We start from the raw sequence: 20,107 nt of genomic DNA, 5'->3' as shown, positions 1-20,107 counted from the left end.
CCTTGAAATTTTTCACTCTTGTGAGAATGACTCACGTCTTGGAAATGACAAGTTCCAAGTCTGGTGCTCCCAGCACCTTTAGGCATTGGTTAATGTACCACGTGGGAGTTTTCAGCATCCCCTCAGCTGTGTTAATTAACAAGAGATGCTGTACTTGCCTGCCTTTCACTGAAAACTCAGCATTTCACCATTCCCCAACAGTTTAAACTTTCCACTTGGGTTAAGGTTACATTTATCAGACTCCAACATTACACGCTATGGTGTCCCACATAGTTGCTAGAAGTGGAACACCAATTTTCTTTTTGTTATGTTTGCTTTTTCGCTTCCTAGTTAACTGATCCTTTAAGCTGCAATGCATTTCTGGTTTTTAAAAACACTTTCATAAACACTGTTCCATTTTGCTTCTCACCACAGCCCTGTGGGGTCTTTGACAAGTTCTGTTATTTCCATTTAACAACAATAAAGTGACGTCCGCGAGCTAGAATCCTGATCTCCAGGGTGCTTTGCATTATTTAAGTTATACTAGTTGAATACACTGAGCCCCAAATGCATAATGGACAAACAAACATCCAGAAATTATTTTGTGCTAACATAAGAGTCCATGGCAGGTATTCCTGTTTGGTGGGTGGCTCCCTTTCATATGGCAATCTAAGGACCAAGCTCCATCTATCTTGGGGCTTTCCAATTCCCTAAAACATTGTTGATATGTGTATCAAGCCTGTTGAAGGGCCAGAGAGATGAGAGGGAGTATATTATCTTTCTTAAAAGATCTCACTGGAAGTGGCACATCTCAAATTTCCAAAGCCTGGAAAGCCTTGGCCACACCAAGTCTATGCTCAGGAAGGAAAGGTAACACAATTGGTAAGAAACCACACTAAGGTTTCCCAAAAGTACAGTGCAGATCCCCTCAGGATCGTCTCAATGTACAATTGCAGGGAATAGCAGGTGACTGTGTGAATGGTGCCTCTTGGAGCTGAGCAACGTGGTGGCCATGCAGCTGTTAATAGCCTAGAGGATACTGTGTGAACAGTCAGTGTTAAGTTGGCACGTGGATTGGGAAATTATAAATAGCACATCAAGCAAAATATTTTGCAAAGGTAATTGCTTAGTCTAAGTTTCTATTTGAAATAAATTTACTTAGCTTTTAAAAATCAATTGAATTAAAGAAAAAGATTAAACACTAAATATGTGCAAATATGAGAAAAGCCCAAAAATGGATGCAAATGACTAAAGATGAGGATGTTACATTTATACCAATTATATCTTATTTGATAGTTCATCCTTGGAAGAGGAGGAAAATAAAACTCCAGGAGGAAAAAAATAAAATAAAAAGGGTTGCCAACCACCCCTTTAATGTAAACATCGGAAATGCTTTGGGAAATATAAATCCTTTGGGAAATACAAATGTTTTAGGAAAAATGGTCCTTTGGTCCCTGAGTTGTTTAAAACTTTTTTCAGGAGATAGACAAAATTTAGGGATGACTACAAAACTGACTATTATTGAATGGAAATGTGTTTCAGGTCTAATGTACTATAGCTTTTAACAGGATGGAAACTCACTTGCTGAAATAAATCATGATGTTATTTGTCCTTTAATGTGTTCACTATTTCTATAAACATTTATTGTGTTTACTGTGTTCCAGTAAGGTTTGTGATGCTCCAGATCTAATCATCTAGTATTGGTGATGGTGGATGGAGGAGATAGACATTGGAACAAAGGAGTACAATTCAGAATTATGAGGGCTTTGATAGATATCTATGCAAGGTACTTAAGGATGGAAGATTTTTAGCATCAGTGGGAACTTCAGAAATAATCAATTCTAAAATCCCTCATTTAACAGTTATTTTTACAAAACAACAACTGAGACCCAGAGAGGTATGGGGACTCACCCAAGGTCACACAGTTAGTTAATAAGCTAGTACTAGAATCCAGTATCCTGATCTCCAATCTCAGCTGGCTGCATGGAAAGGATTTAAGTTGAGGAATACGCTTTGGAGGTGAGATTAAATTACACGTGAGAAATTTAGCAAAATCTCCAGTGGATGTTTTTCACTGGCCAGTATCAAGGGGTGAGGGGACTATATAGAAGAATGACTGCTTTGAGTGTTAGAAACTTCAGGGTCCATGGCTGGCTATGACCACATATATAGAGTACAGCCTTAGGCAAGTGATCTAACACATTAAAGCAATGTATGCAGTATTCATTTAATACATTGGTTTTCAGTAGTATCCTGTACCATCATCTCATTTGACCCTTGAAACAACTCCCTGAGGTATGCTAGAAGGGCATCCTTATGGCTATTTTGCAGATGAGCAAACTGAAGTGCAGAAAGTCACACAATGAGTTGGGTGAAAAATTGAGTGTTAAAACTCCTGAATGCTTCTAGTCCAATGCTTTCCCTGTGATACTAGGTATATAACAAGTGTGGGACAATCATGGTTAACCAAAGTATCATTTGATTATATTACAGATGCATTGTGAGAGGTTTCTATGTATCCTGAGGATAATTGGAACCACACTCTTTGGAGTCTCTCTCCTCCTTGGAATCACAGCTGCTTATATTGTTGGCTACCAGTTTATCCAAACGGATAATTACTATTTCTCTTTTGGACTGTATGGTGCCTTTTTGGCATCACACCTCATCATCCAAAGCCTGTTTGCCTTTTTGGAGCACCGGAAAATGAAAAAATCCCTAGAAACCCCCATAAAGTTGAACAAAACAGTTGCCCTTTGCATCGCTGCCTATCAAGAAGATCCAGACTACTTAAGAAAATGTTTGCAATCTGTGAAAAGGCTAACCTACCCTGGGATTAAAGTTGTCATGGTCATAGATGGGAACTCAGAAGATGACCTTTACATGATGGACATCTTCAGTGAAGTCATGGGCAGAGACAAATCAGCCACTTATATCTGGAAGAACAACTTCCACGAAAAGGGTCCTGGTGAGACGGATGAGTCACATAAAGAAAGCTCGCAACACGTAACGCAATTGGTCTTGTCCAACAAAAGTATCTGCATCATGCAAAAATGGGGTGGAAAAAGAGAAGTCATGTACACAGCCTTCAGAGCACTGGGACGAAGTGTGGATTATGTACAGGTAGGTCTCCAAATTCCTGCCAGGGCAAACATACATTTAAATAAAGCAGCTTTTGTATCTGTCCAGTCATATGCTATAGCCCATCCTTGTCCCTTCTGAACACAGTACTTCTTTCAGTTCATTTGAAAATAGCATGACTGTTGAAAGCACATTTTGAAAAAGAGAAAAAAAAATCTTGTAAAACTGTTGAGACTATCTATGAAAATGCTTAATTTGTGCCGTGTTATTGGTTAAAAATCAGGATTATTTTGACAGGAGACCCTTCCTTCCTTCCCTTCTCTCCCCCCTCTTACCTTCTTTGCCCCCTTGATTCTGCCAAGTCAAATCCAACGTCATTTTCCACACTCTAAAACTCTCCAGCTTTGTAAGAATATAGTGTCTGCCTGAGCAGAAGGGTCTTGAGAAAATCTGCAGGCTGAAGGGAGGCTATAAAATGTTTTTTGCAGAGACTGAGCAAAATAAGGGTGGTGAGAACAATTTTGATTTAAAAGAGCAAAAAAAAAAAAATTAAAATTGAGAGAAGGAAAAGGAAAACAAAAAATGGGAAAAAAAAATCTTAGAGCAAAAGCAAAGTAATGTTTATTTCACTCTCCAAACAGCATTACCTCACTCACTGCAACTTGACCTTTGAAAGCATTTGTGATGGTGTTTGCCTGCATGAAAATTAGGCAGGCTGTGTCTCCCATTAATTTCCTGACAGCTCACTATAGGGGTTCTCCTCTCCTGGTTCTCATTGAAGCTTCCTTCTTTAGAACATTAGTAGGGTCCCTGTGAGTTTCTAGTTTTAATTTTCTGCAGATACTTTATAATAATTAGATTTTGGCCATGATGGTATTGCGAGGGGAAAAATGTCTCTGGTTTAAGAAAGGCACTGGGATGGTCTTCCTCTCCTCAAGAATTTCTAGTGAAATTCTGGTTTTTAGAAAACCCATCCTATTCTTTAGGGTCCTTTACAGCCACAGAGTCATGCCTAGTGGTTGTCACGTAGTGAGATAGGAATGGACATTGGCTTTAGAGTCAATTGACCAAAGTTCTAATCATAGAGATTACTAGCTGGTTGACCACGGGCCAGACCACCTCTCTGAGTCTCAGTTTTCTGTATAGAATAAATTAATGTATTCCAAGAGTTTGGCAAAAGTTATTTATGATATTATCATTGATAGAATGAAAGCTTTTTATATTACTATTGTTATTTATTACCATTTAGTCCTTACTCAAATTATAGTACCTGTCATTTGCCACCATATGACTAATTTCAGTTGATGTCTGAAGAGTTTAGAGGCATTTCTTCATTATGTTAATCTGCATGTTAATCTCCCTTCTAGACAGTTGGGAGCATTTCTCTGTCAAGTTTCTCCTAATTTCTCAAAGGTAAAACTTTCAAGTTAAGGTAGTTTCAGTTATCTTTGGACATTTGGTATTTACATAGTATAACTTTGGGCTTGGATGAGAGGATAATAGGCTATTTTCAAAGGGAAAGGATGATGAGAACTTATAGAGGATATGAAAAATGAAGTTCTGGGCTTTAAATGAGAAAACATCTGTTTTGATATTTTGTCTTTTAGTTAAAACAATTGCCACATTTGTCATTTCTAATCAAGGCCTCATTGTATGGGTTTTTCCTTACTTTTCTTTAAACCTGCTCCTCCCAAACCCTCTTCTCCCATCATTTTTGTTTTGAATTTGTTTGTATCCTTGACAACTTTATGCTGTGCCTGTCCAGGAAAAAAATAATACAAAATATGAAATATTAGAGTAGGGCTCCTGCTAGAGCCCTAATTAGGCTTGAGAACTTTTCTTCCTCCAGGCTGAGATAGGGGAAGTCTCCAGATATACTGACCCGACCAGCGGCTCTTAACTGGGCCCTGATGCCTTCTGGGACTCTCAGCCAGTTCCAAGCACTCACACAGGAGTACAAATGTCTTAGCATTCTGAAACTGGTAATTCCATCTTGCCATCCCTCAGTAAATCCCCCGGTATTTAACCATATTTGACCTGTAAAAATGGCAGTTTCCTAAGGTTCAATCCACAACACTAAACACTGCCATCTTCTATTCTGACTGACTCAGGGTTTGAGCGTTACAAAGCAGAAACCACAGAAAGACAAATAAGGGAAAAAGGGTTTGAGGATGTTGGCTGCTAAGCATTACAAGTGATGGAACTTGGAGTGCAGGCTGGTTAGGGAAAGAAGGAAGTGAAGTTCAGGTGGTAATACGCAAGAGAAAATGGGGGCTGGGCAAGAAATTGACCATGCTCACAAACTTGCTGGAGAATTCTGCTTAACTGTGCAGAGAGATGGCCAAAAGGATTGGTTTCCAGTTGCAGCCGAATCCTTGGCACTCTTCAGCACTCTTTTCACTTGGTCTTGAATAGATGTCTTGCTTATTGCTCTCATAGCCTATTATTTCATACCTTCACCACTTTCCCAAAACCCTATCCAAACTCCTCTCTGCTTAACTACTAACAGATGACCTTGTCTCCTATTAAGGAGAAAGTCAAAAGTACTGATTCTGAATGCTGTCAAGATCATCTTTACTCTCTTCTTAAACTGTTTCAAGAGTATCCAACCTCACTTCTTGTTTCAAGGTTATACTTTTGATCTATGCCCTTGAGACCACTGGACCCGCTTCCTCTTGTCTCCTCGGGAATAAAGCTTTCTCAGTTACCAGCTCTAACTCTATCTGTCTCGGCTTTCATCTCTAGTCTTCTCTACTGACTGCTCTCTCAGCCTTGTAGCTGTTCAAATAATTAATGCTGACATAGATCAATGAGGGAGTCAGTAGTCAAGGAGAAACCCAGTGTGGTAGCAAATTTATCTGATGATGCTCATGGGTGCTTTCAGAGATGAAGATAGAAAACAGGAAGGGAAAAAATAAATTGAGAAAAGAAGTTAAAGAGGGCCAGTGTGGTGGCTCATGCCTATAAGGGCAGTGCTTTAAGAGGCCAAGGCGGGAAGATTGCTTGAGCCCAGAAGTTCGAGACCAGCCTAGGCAACATAGGGAGACCTCATCTCTACAAAAAAAGAAAAAAAAATTAGCTGGACTTGGTGGTACACATCTCTGGTCCTAGCTACTTGGGAGGCTGAGGTGGAAGGATTACTAGAGTCCAGGAGGTCAAGGCTATACTGAGCCATTATCATGCCAGCCTGGGTAACACAGCAAGACCCTGTCTCAAAAAAAGGAAAAAAAAAAAAAAAGAGTTGAAGGGAATGAATTTTTTTTTTAAAGGAGAATGAGCAAGATTTTTAAAATTCATAGTCAGTGTATTTTCTAGAGAAACTTTGTTTTAAAAAATGGGTAGATTCTGACCTGTTCTGAGTATGGCTTAGTGTTGGACAAAAGTTTGGTGTACCTCTTTGAAGTAGTGTTTATATTGGCTTTTTTATTTACAAAAGTAACACAGGTTTATGGCAGCATGTTTCAAAAGTATTAAAAAAGTACAATAAGCAAAATTAAAGTTATCTTAAACAAATACCCAACCAATTGACACTTTCCAATGTATATTTTTCTATTTTCCCCTTGTTTTCAGAACACTTTGGGATTATGTTAATTTTTTATATCTTTTTAAATGTAATTTTATCAGAAAACTTAAAATATATTGATGTCTTGATTATAAAATTGCTTTATTCCTATCTCTTACTGAACATGCATATTACAATTCAAGTGGCCACTAGTCTATGAGACAAAGGAAAACAAAAAAATCCCCTGATGTGTGCATGAGGGACTTCCTAGGTAGAAAATATATAACAAATAAGAACATCATCTAAGCTGGAAGATTATAGGAGGAAATGTTATTATTGATTTAATCTCATAGCATTCTACATATCCAGAATTCTCTGAGTCGGAAAAAAGTAAGGCTTTATTATTGATAACAGTAGAGTTGACTGTGATTATTACTGGATTCTGTATTTGTAAATTTGTCTACTTGGTAAAATGTACTTGTAACCCTAAAATCAATAATTGCAGTCATTAGGTGATCATTTGCTAACAAGCACACAATGGCAAAAAATTTGACTCGTCCAGTGTGCATGTTCCAGCTGAGGTCAAACAAGGTGATGCTTTGGCTTCTTCTTTCAGCTTTTATACTGTAAACAATTATCCTCTTCATGGTGTCTTTAGTGCCACATTTTTCCCTTTTTTGTGCTTTTCCTTGGCGGTGTAGCTGTTTAACATGGCCTCGAACTGTAATGCTGAAATGCTATCTAGCGCTCCTAAGCACAAGAAGACTGATACACCTCGTGCAGATGAATTTCCTTTAGGCATGAGATACCGTGCTGTTGGACATGAGTTCAATATTAATGAACCAACCATATGTATATTAAATAAGGTACATATAAACAGAAGCATAGGTAAAACAAGATTATGTGTTGTCAAAAATGTTGTGGCCAGAGGTTCAGAGGAACCTAGCCCTGTGTTTCTGCTAGAAGCACATTTTCAGTATTTTCCAGTTCAATGTTCCTGGCAACTTTATGTAATATAACTACCATAATGATAATCAACTGTGTATAACATTTGGCTGGTTCCTGTTTTGTTCTGTATAGAAAGCCTGAGCAACTGAAATATTCTGCGGGCCAGTATTGAGAATAGTAAGTTTATTTGTGTCTTTCATTTTGGAGGATAAGACTAAGAGCTCACTGAAATAGGAATGAGGAAATCTGAATTCTGCACCCAACTTTGTTGTTTACCTGCTATGGTCCTGGCCTTAATGAATCATCAATTGAGGTAGTAGACCAGATGATCTCTAAGATCTCCTTCAGCTCAAGATTGTTAAGTCAGTATTGGTGTAATTCTTCTGACATCTTAATTATATCTGGCAACATCCTGAAGCTCTGCTGGAGCAAGATCAAAAGAAAAAGCGATATGAGAATTTTCATTTGTCGGTTACTATCGTGTTTCTCACTCTCACTTTTAATCTGCCTTTTTCCCCCAGATTGCTTCTCTAATATAAATCTTGATTTAAGGGCACCATTATGAGCTTTCCTGATTCTCTTCTTTAGAATGAGAATTTCAAACATTTGGAATAAGGGTCCTTCATGGTTTAAGCCTTAGAGGTGACAGCATTTGGTTTCTCACTTTGCCAGCTGGCTCCTCACCTTTGTTTTGCACCTTTTATAACTTTCGCTCATTTTCAACTTTCCTAGAAAGGAAAAGAGAATAACCAAATGACTCCTTTTTTTTCACTTTAATAATTGGAAGAGATTGGTTGTCGGAAGGCAGGAATTATTTTATAATAATTTGGATAATTCATTCTACTAAGGAATGCTTGTATATTCCTAATTCCTTTTAAGAAGAATTACAATGAAGTACCAAACTGCATAGGTGTCTATGACGTAAAGGCTTTCTGTTGGCTAGATTTGAGATCCTGTACCATAAACCAAATTACTACAAGAGAAGAACCTCCTCCCCATCCCCTGTTCCTTTCACAAAGGAAAGATGATGTTTTCATTGAGGAGTTTTTTTTTTTCTGGAATGGTTTTATTCATTAATTTCAAAAAGATTTATAGCTCTAAATTGTTTAGATTTTATGATTTTGCATTTGCTGCTTAATTTGAGGCTGCTTAACTTAGCTATGTTTATATGTAAATTCTATTCATCTAGAATTCATATAAATAGAAAATCAAGATTAAAAAATAAAGTTATACACTCTTGATAAATGAACATGCACTAGAGCTTTGGATTTTTTTTTGTTGTTGTTGTTGTATGAGAAATGTTAAATTGTGTATAATATTCCATCATTGTAAAGTCAACTTCTGTCCTCACTGTTTTGTTTCTCCCAAATCTTGCATGTATTGTGGCCTACTTTTTAGTATATATGAGTTCCATTTATTGAGCATTTATATGAGCTAGCCATTATTAAGAGCCTTACAATCATTATCTTATTAACTAACCATTACAACAAACTTATGAGGTAGGTATGATTAACCATATTTTTCACCTACAGAATGGAAGCTCAGGAGGTAAGGAGTCTGTAGTGAAGAAACCAGTCCAAGTTTACATAACTGGTTAATGGTAGATTGGGATCCAGATGAATTTGATTCCAAGGCCTTATATAGTACTTTTTTTGTTTGTTTGTTTCAGTAGTGTGTTTGCTCTGAGGTTGTACTGGTAGGAGTTCAGGGAGAATGGTAACATCTTGTATTTACTAAGTAAGTATTTGTGGAATTTTTTGTTCCTGCCATTACCCCTTTTTACTAGAGAAATTGGGCTGCGGTGGGGGTGGGGGGGATGCAGAATTTCTATTTACTTTTGGGTTAAGTTGTGGGAGGAACCAAGAACAAATTCTACACATTCTAGAGATAGTCTCACTGGGTCAAGGGTAAGATGAAGGGTGAAGGTTAAGATGAAGGGTTAAGCCTTACAAGCAGGAAAAAGGTGAAGCCAGTAGCCAAAGAAAAAGTTTTGATTTATTTTCAACCTGTTTCCTCATTGAAGGCAGCCAGAGTAATTAAGATTTCTCTCTTGCTGTGTTAGCTGTCAATGCCCTTTGAAGTGGTATGGGAGGAAGTGAGGAGATCCATCAGTCTGAAAAAAGAAGACATTAAAAGTAAAACATGGAGATTTGGCATTTTAGACTTGGATCTTAAAATTTGAAAGGCATCTGGTGGAATAGATAATAGTATTTCTGCAGGAGATTTTTATTTAGATTGTTGTGAGATAAATTAACTCTAAGATTAGTGAGATAAATTAGAACAGACAGGAATGCTATAGATGGCTTCCAGATAAATTTGAGTTTGTTTATGTGGTAAGAGATTCTCTATATGTAATCAATTCCTATGTTCCTATTAGTGATCGTTGCTACTGAGCCATCTATTTGTGATAATAATTGACATAATCCTTTAGGTGTGGGTTTACTTAGAAAGTATAAAATATTGAAGACTATTACCTTATACTAATGGAATACAGTCCTTTGTAATTCACAAGGTACTTTTATTTGCAGTGTCTCACAAATGTCCCATGATGATGGCAAATGGCTCGTTCAAGGTCATAGAAGTAGTAAGTTACAGGGCCTCAGGCTTTAATTAAGACTTCTTGATTTCATGGGTACTTGCTCTTGTAATAGGCAAAATCTTGGCTGAAGAAAATCTAATTTATTAATATCCTATATTTCAGGCTTTTCCTAACACAGGGAGATGGAGACAGCTTTTGCAAAATCTACTAAATTAAAATTGGGCTTCAAACATATTTAATCTCAACTTCACTGTTATTTTTAAGAAAGCAGAACCTTCCCCCTGTAACCAGTTATTTTGAACCTAGGGTTGGCAAACTTTGCTTATAAAAGGCTAAATAGTAAATATTAGGCTTTGCAGGCTATATGGTCTCTGTTGTAACTAGCCAATTTTGCTGTTGCAGGATGAAAAGCAGCCATAAATAGTAAGTAAATGAGCAGGAAAGGCTGAATTCCAATAAAAGCTTATTTATGACACTAAAATTTTAATTTTATATAATTCCCATGTGTCACAAAATATTCTTTTTGATTTTTTTCAACTATTGAATAATGTAAAACCATTCTTGGCCCATGACCCATATGAAGACCAGTGGCAGTCTAGACTTGACCAATAGGCCTTGGTTTGCCAATCCCTGTTTTAGATAGGGAGGAAATGGAGGGAATTAACTCTTGGCTGGAGTAGTGAGGCACGAAGAGTGATGGTCTTATGCAATTTAGTGGATGATTCTGTGGTTAAGACTGAGGTGGCTGGTTCTTCTAAATAATGTGTTCTTGTCTTGACATGTTTCATTTACTCAAAAGTTGGTGACTTGCTTCATTTCCGTATCTTCTAGCGAGAAATCTTACAACTAGTGATCATGTGGTTTCAACAAATTACACTGATGCACTTAGTGTGGCCAAAAAGATGTTTCAGTTTGTTCTCTTTCCTGTGTGCAAATCCTGTCCTGTAATTTTTCCTTATGTGAGGTTCAGTTCTCTTTGAACTGGTGCATGTCTCCCACAGATTCTAATCCAGGACTAACTAGCTGACATTCATGAAACTACATACTTGTTATTGATGAGTGAGGAGATGGCTAGAAAGCCTGTTCTTGCTGTATGGAATTAAGAAGGGCAAAAGTTATGCTCTTTACACCCTACTGAGGAAATTCCCTTGTGTCCGTGAATACACATGCTTTCACAAGCTGTCAAAGACCATGACTTTCTAGCTGGCATTCTATCACCAAACAGCATCCAGAAGTTGAAAAATTTTAAAGCTGTTAAATCCCTCGATAATAAACCCTTTCCCAAGAGATTTCTGAGCTTTTCTTTCTGATATAGCTACATTCACCATGTGAACAATCTCTCTCAGAGAACTTCTGGCACTTTGCTATTGGAAATTGGGAGGGGCAGGAACCAATTTAAATATACAGAACCTCATAAATTTGGTTCCAGTGTAGTCATTTCAAAGAGGCAGTTCTCCTGGCTTGCTTGTGCTCACAAGCAGACGGAGTTATTTGAACATTAACTCTGGATTGCCCCCTTCCTGTTGTTTTTAGTCTTATTTTAGCCTGGTTTTACCTTTTCCAGCTTGAGTCAACAGAGGTGGGTGTGGTCATAAAATCAGGATGCTGGAGGTTAAAGATGAGTTAGACTTTCTTCCTTCACCTTTTTCTAGCCTCATCACAGACCTGCTGCCCAGCTCGTAGCCACATACAAACCAGGGATAGACAGGGCATGGGAGAGGCAAAACATTACTTTCGGGGGAATTATTCTAGGTTCCGGAGACTTGGGATGCTTGGATACAAACCCAAGTGTCAGTAAAATCCTGTTTTTTTATAATGAAAAACGAATGCCTAGCTTCTGCCTGATTTTTTTTTTTTCTTAAAATAAGTGAGACTATGCTGAACCTAAATGGAATGACAAAAATAATCATTAGGGTTTCATTTAGAAAATGAGTGCTTCTAAATAAGGAGAATAAAGTTTTAAAAATTCAGAAGTTAACGCCACAATTGCTATAATTAAACCTAGAAGGGTGATAGGTTCACTTTCTGATGCCCCATATACTCCACACATTATAATTTCCAATAACACATTTAAATTGCTATTTTCACCAGCATTCTTCATTAACATGAAACCTTTTCAGAAAAATAAAAAAGCTATTAGTAAAATTGAGGTTGATACTTTTATTTTTTATTTTATTTGATTATTTTTTTGAGATGGGGGTCTTGCTGTGTTGCCCAGGCTGGTCTCAAACTCTTGGGCTCAAACAATCCCCCTGCCTTGGCTTCCCACTGCTCTTTGTAACACAGGTGTTAGCCACTGCACCCAGCCTAGATGCTTTTAAAAATGTTGGGATTCCTTAGCTCTTTGTAACACAGGTGTTAGCCACTGCACCCAGCCTAGATGCTTTTAAAAATGTTGGGATTCCTTAGTTACTAATGTGAGGGACTCATGCTACATTATCTAGAGTCTCCTTTAATTCTGAGACTATTTATGCTTCTACTAATTGGTTAATTTCTTTTTTTTTTTTAATTCAAAACTGGCATATCAAACACTATTTTCTGTGAGACAGGGTCTCACTTTGTTGCTTAGGCTGAAATACTATGTTTATAGAGTAGTTTGCAGAACTGTTAAATAATTTATTTTGATATTTAAAAATTTGGCTAAATCTTGATTCAGTCTGACCAGTATAGTCAGACTTGATGGCAGAATAATGGGAATTGCAGATAATAAATACTCAGTCTCTGCCAATCATGCCATTCATTGAATGGGGATGTCAGGCTGATTAATCACATGACAATTCTGATCAATTTATATTTGTTAAGACTTCGCAGCATTCAGCAGAAAATAGTATGTCCAATTAGTAAATGTTGCAGGGATAGAGAGATGGGGACTTTTTTTTCCTACTTTTTTTCTATTTCTGATTTTCTCTGATCATATGGAGGAAGTTCCATTGGCAGGTATAACCCACCAGCCTTTTCCAGCTGTCTCACTCCTTTCCTAAGAGAAAAAGAATGACATAATCTTATTAGTGAGTGTGGAAGGAATAAGGGGAAACCCAGCTCTTTCTCCCTGGCTTTTGGGAGTGGACAATCCCCCAGGAACAGGTATCAGCTGTACCTTTTGAAGGGCCATACACTGTATCTGCAGGAGGCTAGTCCCACTGAGAGCTTCTCTGGGACTGAGTAAAGTCTCCAGGACTGAGTAATTCTGGGAAACAGAATTATGAAGCCCACTTTTCCACATATAAAGCCCTATTCTCCATATCAGCTTTGTAAGTGTACAGGTAATAGTTTGTTTTTCCATTTGCTTTGTTATTCTTCTGTTTATTTTTTCAATTGATTTGGAAATCGGTCTGGAAAGAAAAGCACAGTTTATAGCCCTGTGCCCTTGAGCCTCCAATAGAAATGTCTGTTAGGAATACACAGTTATAAACTAATTCCAACAATTGTCTTGAAGTTGTGGTTGGTCTGGTTTCAGACTTGCTTTTGTCTGGCTCATAGAAAAATTGTGTTTAAAAACAACAATGGGCATTTCCAGAATAGCTTAAAGTGATTTATATCCACTTTTAAATTCAGAGGGCTAGATGAACACTTAATACTTCAGAATAAAAAGGTGTTGAAGGTCCTGCAAATCCCCTTCCTGATGCAGTGTCATTTGCTAAGCCCAGGTCATATAAACTTTAGAACTATATAATCTTTAGAGCTATACTATTGCTTTAGAATTACACAATCCTATGTAGGAGAATTGCTGTCCTGTCATTTATTTACCATATTAAAATGAAAGGTAAAATCATTAAATGTGTCTCCCTTTCAATAACGTCATAGAATTTTCTTATCATTCAGACCTGAAAGACAAAAAAGCCTAAAAGCCTTATTGAAGGTAACTAAAAAACATTTTTTTTTCCTTAAACAGACCTCTAGGGGGACCACCCATTACAGTTTGCCAGGACTGGAGGTTACCTGGGATGTGAGACTTTCATTGACAAAATGGGGAGCATGTATGGCAAACTGGGACAAGTTGATCACACTACAAGTCATACTTAGCACATCGCTTCAGCTGTTCTACCCAGCAATACCATTAACTTAAATATTGAGTTTGCTGAAAAACAGGCTCTTTGTGTTGGCCATGATATAACAAGGCCTCTGTTATCATCATCATATCTCTGTTACTGAGGCCTTGTGACAGTAAGATGAGGACACAGTATGTATGCGAAATTTTGACTACAGGGCATGTATTTATAGTTCTTTAACTCATTTTTCATTTTCTTCTTTGCAGGTTTGTGATTCAGATACTATGCTTGACCCAGCCTCATCTGTGGAGATGGTAAAAGTTTTAGAAGAAGATCCTATGGTTGGAGGTGTTGGGGGAGATGTCCAGGTACATGGCTTCATTTTTTTTTTTTTTTTTTTTTGCATGAAACACTTTCAAGAGCACTTTTACTCATTGACTCATTGAACATACATTTATTAAACACTAACTCTGTGCCAGGTGTTGTTCTTGGTGCTTGAGACACATTGAAATGTACCTTGGATCTGCTTCACTGCCTCTTTTCCTATGTAAATTGAAATATAATTTAGAACTTTCTTGCTTAGTCCTGGGGTATAACCCATTTCTGTAGTAGCTGATAAGTTATATGCAAGTTAAAATAAATGTGTAATGATTTCCACCATCTATCTTTGGGCCATAACTTAATATTTCATGTTCTGCTAAAAATTATTTCATTACAAGGATTAAGAAATAGAAGTATGAGCCAGATGCAGTGGCTCACACCTGTAATCCCAGCACTTTGGGAGGCTGAGGCAGGTGGATCACCTGAGGTCAGGAGTTTGAGACCAGCCTGACCAATATGGTGAAACCCTATCCCTACTAAAAATACAAAAATTAGCTGGGCATGGTGGCGTGTGACTGTAGTCCCAGCTCCTTGGGAGGCTGAGACAGAAGAATTACTTGGACCTGGGAGGTGGAGGTTGCAATGAGCCGAGATCATGCTCCTGCACTTCAGCCTGGGTGACAGGGTAAGACTCGGTCTGAAAAAAAAAGAAAAAAGAAACAGAAGTATGGTAAGAAATTGACATATATCTTATACCTATATACCTAAAGGATGATCAATATGTGGTTGATTAAAAAAAAAATCTGAGTCAAAAAGGAATAAAAAAAAACAGCAACTCAAATTTATACTAGTGAGAGAGGCAAAGAAAGGATAAGTGGTTTTCCAATATTGTTCATCATTTGTTATTGATGAAGAAACAATGAAACAAATATTAATGGAGATAATTTGACATTTGGAAAAATGAATATGTGAAAATATGTGAAGATTAAAATAAGACTGCCTTGCAAATATGAGGTTAGATTTTAGCAAAAGGTAAGAAAGCACATGGAAAATAGACTTTAAAATTTAGATATTATCTGGCTGTATAACCCATTTTAGATATGTAGTTTGATAGCAAAGGCAAAGAAATTACATTAGAAGGGACATAAAAATAGCCTGGTGATTTTAAAGAAAAGGAAGCTTGCAAAATCCAGACGAAAACTGAACAAAATTGAGACAGAGGAGAGAATTTAGAAATATTGCCAAAAAAGCTGATAATTTTCAATAGCCTTTATAAAAAGCATTATTTCATGATTCAAATTTTGCAGGAAGGCCATGGGAAACTCTCCTATTGCTGGTATTGCCAAAAAGCATGGATAAAGGAGAGGAAAATTAATAGCCAAGGATAGGATCAGTTTGAAATTAACCAGCACAGGAGGAACTGGGACCCAAAAACATTCATATCTTAGATGTTATGAAAGAGTGCCTGGGAGAAAAGAGTTTAGGAATTGAGAACTAAAGCCTAAAAAAAAGATCTCAATTTGGCCGGGCACGGTGGCTCACGCCTGTAATCCCAGCACTTTGGGAGGCCGAGGTGGGCAGATCACCTGAGGTCAGAAGCAAGACGAGCCTGGCCAATATGGCAAAACCCCGTCTCTACTAAAAATACAAAAATTAGCCAGGCCTGATGGCGCCCACCTGTAGTCCCCAGCTACCGGGGAGGCTGAAGCAGGAGAATCACTTGAACCAGGGAGGTGGAGGTTGCAGTGAGCCGAGATCATGCCACTGCACTCCAGTCTTGGTGACAGACTGGAGTGCAGTCTCTAAATAAATAGAGACTCCATCTCTAAATAAATAAGTATCTCAATATGATAACACAACAAACAGAATAAGAATAGCAGAAAGAGGATAGAGGATGAAGTAGAAAAAGATATTCACCGTCAAAGAATCGCAACACATGCATACAACGTAACAAATTAGTAGCAGAATCAGAGAATCAGAGAAAACATAAAATAACCACACCAAAAAGAGGAAGGATGCCAAAATAGGAGAATAAAATAACAAATCTTACTCCAGGTAGTTACCTCAGGATGGAACATGTTTTGCTGGAATTTTTAGCTAAAGCTTACCTTTTACTTATGTTTTTCTTCTTGCAGATTTTAAACAAGTATGATTCCTGGATCTCATTCCTCAGCAGTGTGAGATACTGGATGGCTTTTAATATAGAAAGGGCCTGTCAGTCTTATTTTGGGTGTGTCCAGTGCATTAGTGGACCTCTGGGAATGTACAGAAACTCCTTGTTGCATGAGTTTGTGGAAGATTGGTACAATCAAGAATTTATGGGCAACCAATGTAGCTTTGGTGATGACAGGCATCTCACGAACCGGGTGCTGAGTCTGGGCTATGCAACAAAATACACAGCTCGATCCAAGTGCCTTACTGAAACACCTATAGAATATCTCAGATGGCTGAACCAGCAGACCCGTTGGAGCAAGTCCTACTTCCGAGAATGGCTGTACAATGCAATGTGGTTTCACAAACATCACTTGTGGATGACCTATGAAGCGATTATCACTGGATTCTTTCCTTTCTTTCTCATTGCCACAGTAATCCAGCTCTTCTACCGGGGTAAAATTTGGAACATTCTCCTCTTCTTGTTAACTGTCCAGCTAGTAGGTCTCATAAAATCATCTTTTGCCAGCTGCCTTAGAGGAAATATCGTCATGGTCTTCATGTCTCTCTACTCAGTGTTATACATGTCAAGTTTACTTCCCGCCAAGATGTTTGCAATTGCAACAATAAACAAAGCTGGGTGGGGCACATCAGGAAGGAAAACCATTGTGGTTAATTTCATAGGACTCATTCCAGTGTCAGTTTGGTTTACAATCCTCCTGGGTGGTGTGATTTTCACCATTTATAAGGAATCTAAAAGGCCATTTTCAGAATCCAAACAGACAGTTCTCATTGTTGGAACGTTGCTCTATGCATGCTATTGGGTCATGCTTTTGACGCTGTATGTTGTTCTCATCAACAAGTGTGGCAGGCGGAAGAAGGGACAACAGTATGACATGGTGCTTGATGTATGATCTTCCATGGTTTGACGTTTGCAGTCACACACAACACCTTAGTTCCTCTAGGGGCTGTACAGTATTGTGGCATCAGATAATGCCACCAAAGGAGACATATCACTGCTGCTGGGACTTGAACAAAGACATTTATGTGGGTTTATTTTCATTCTGCCAAAGTAAAACAATACATCAACAAGAAGAAACTCAGATTTAACCTGTTATTTCTATGAAAATGGGATGAATTCTTTGTTTATGCACTTTTTCTTTACTGTGCATCCGCCTGAAAGTGTTTTGCCCTATATACCTCACTAGCCATGCTTTATGTGGGTTATCATGGAAGAAAAGCATTTTGGAAACTCAAGGAAAAGTTCTTTCAACCTATACAACCTAACTTATGGACTGTTTTGATAGATAATTTTTTTTTTTTTAAGGAAGAATTTTCTTTTTAACTTTACCAAATGAAATGCCAAAGGAAGTTTTAAAGGCCATTGGCTGTGCTGTATTTTGATATAATTGTACTGTGTTTTTAAATTTTGTATGCCAATCTTAAAGACAAATTTTGCATATTCTATATTTTACTTCTCTGCCAAAATAAACCTGTTCTTCCTTTTTTAAAATAAAATAAGTTCTTAAAAAATTTATACTTAAAAAATCCTGCCCAAAATGTGAAGCTTGGTTGACTGATGTTTATGATAGAAAGAATAAAATGTTTCTCTCTCTCTACCTTTTAAAATTGAATAGTTTATTTCTGTGAAAAAAGTATTTAAACTTTCAACATTTTAACTTTTTGTTTTTATTTCTTTTACAAAAGGCCAATATACCTGTCACACTTTGGAAGTAAAAATACACACTTTCGTGTGTATGTTAAAAAAAATCATTGAAAATCAAGGCCAAAGGCAGTGCAATTTTTTCATAAGATTTTTTTAAAAAGGGAATGATAGTCTTTGAAAGAAAACAGTAGGCATCCAGCACTGGACGAAACATGGGTATCAAAGGTGAATAATCTTTGGAGATTCTCGCATTGTTTTCCCAGACCAACTCAAGTGGAAAGTGGAGAAATTATCTGTATAATTTGGACACATACAATGCAGTTTATCAAAGGTTTTGTTCTGTGGCCTGAATTTACTGGGTCCTACCTATACATTGAACATGTTTTGCCTGTCTTTTTTTTTTTCAACTTGCCAGTTCACTTTACATGTTAGTATAATGTTTACACAGGTGAGTTGGATAAATTATAAAACACATAAATTCAAAATTGGCAGATAGAATCACCAAGTATCTATCCTCTTTTACTTTAAAATGAGGAATTTTTTTTTTTCTAAATTATACAGATCATCGCTTCCTATTTCCTGTTCTGGACCTGTATAAAAATGTCTACACAGTAAAAGTGACATCAAGGTTTAATATATCAATGATTGGCACATATAAAAATTATTGAACCAAATACTCTGAACTTGGCCAATATAGTTACTACAAGGCCTCCATTATCCAGTTTTATTTTTTTACACGATTGACCTTGCATTGTAGCTGGTGCTGTGTAGACCTGTGTTGAACAGAATATATGAATAATTGAATAAACAGCATTATGGTGAGGCAGAGACACATGGAGAAGTGTTAAAAAAAAAAAAAAGGGCTTCCTGCCTTTCTGCCTCTTTTTTATGCAGTCATCTATGTTACATCTATCCTGCCTAAGAAAAAGCTGCACATTCTACCTTCAGAGTACAAAAAGGTACATCTTCTGAAACTCAAGACTCTCACTGATTGGAGAGCTTGTGGGAAACAATCACACCATGCCAATAAATGAGACGAAAACTTGAGTTTGCCTTTTTAACTATTTATGTTCTAAGTTAAGCTTTGATAACATTCAAATGTCAAATTCTCTCATTCTTATAAAAAGTTGAATTAATTGCCTGTATTTATTTTAGCAATTATTCAATGTATTTCCAGTATAGGATGTATAGTATAATTAATTTTTTGTAAATAAAATATTTTTGATAAGATAATTGCCTTTTTTTTAAGGGAAGGGGGAACTTTGTTTTCCTGATTATAATGGTATGAATTTAGGAAGGGGGGGTTAAAAAAATGATTGTTGGTAAAAAATAATACGTCATTTAATGTTACTTATTATTAGGTAGAAATCCCCAAAATTGGTGTGGTTTGGAAATCTGGAAAACCAGAGAGAGAGGAGAGAGACTGCTTAATTATCATTTCCCTTGTCTATAATTTTCTCTTCTGCTTCCCTTGAAAGCAGCACAAATTTAGACAATTTTGTTTATTATAGTAACGTATAGCAGGAAAAAAATCAGATATGTAGAAATATTATAAGCAAGCTTGTTTATTTCAGCATTCTTCAGAAATAATAACAAAACCTTAACCTAAAATCAAATGATGAGGGCAATAATTAAATAAATCATGGCATTTCTATAAAATGGGACACCCTTGGCTATTGAAGACAATGTTCTCAGAGAACACATGGATTTTGGAGAAATGTCACATTAAAAAAATAACCATTTTGTACAGTAACATCCCAATTTTATAAAAGTGAAGATGTTTAAACATGACTATCTCTAATACTGGGAATGACTGATTTATATTCCGTGTATGTTTTTGTATTTTCCAAATATTATAAATATGTTTTTATAATGAGAAAAAAAGACAATAAATATCGACTTTTTAAAAAGTGGGTTGGGACATTAACAGCATT

The 20,107-nt window shown here is 37.0% G+C and overlaps 1 protein-coding gene across 1 annotated transcript in view; it reads left to right on the top strand.

Annotated features, from left to right (window-relative positions):
• The window catches only part of HAS2 (hyaluronan synthase 2), a 28,911-nt gene extending 9,508 nt beyond the window's left edge, over positions 1-19,403 (top strand). The window contains exons 2-4 of the mRNA XM_025394490.1: positions 2,473-3,099; positions 14,302-14,403; positions 16,492-19,403. Of these exons, the coding sequence (XP_025250275.1) occupies positions 2,473-3,099; positions 14,302-14,403; positions 16,492-17,421 (1,659 nt within the window). The 3' untranslated portion in view covers positions 17,422-19,403. The remainder of the gene's footprint in view (positions 1-2,472; positions 3,100-14,301; positions 14,404-16,491) is intronic.
• Positions 19,404-20,107: the final 704 nt, after the last annotated feature.

This window comes from Theropithecus gelada, chromosome 8 (genome assembly GCF_003255815.1).
Source record: "Theropithecus gelada isolate Dixy chromosome 8, Tgel_1.0, whole genome shotgun sequence".
NCBI classification, from domain to species: Eukaryota; Metazoa; Chordata; class Mammalia; order Primates; family Cercopithecidae; genus Theropithecus; species Theropithecus gelada.
Note: the sequence above shows the minus strand (reverse complement) of the source record. Positions and strands in the feature narration are given on the sequence as shown.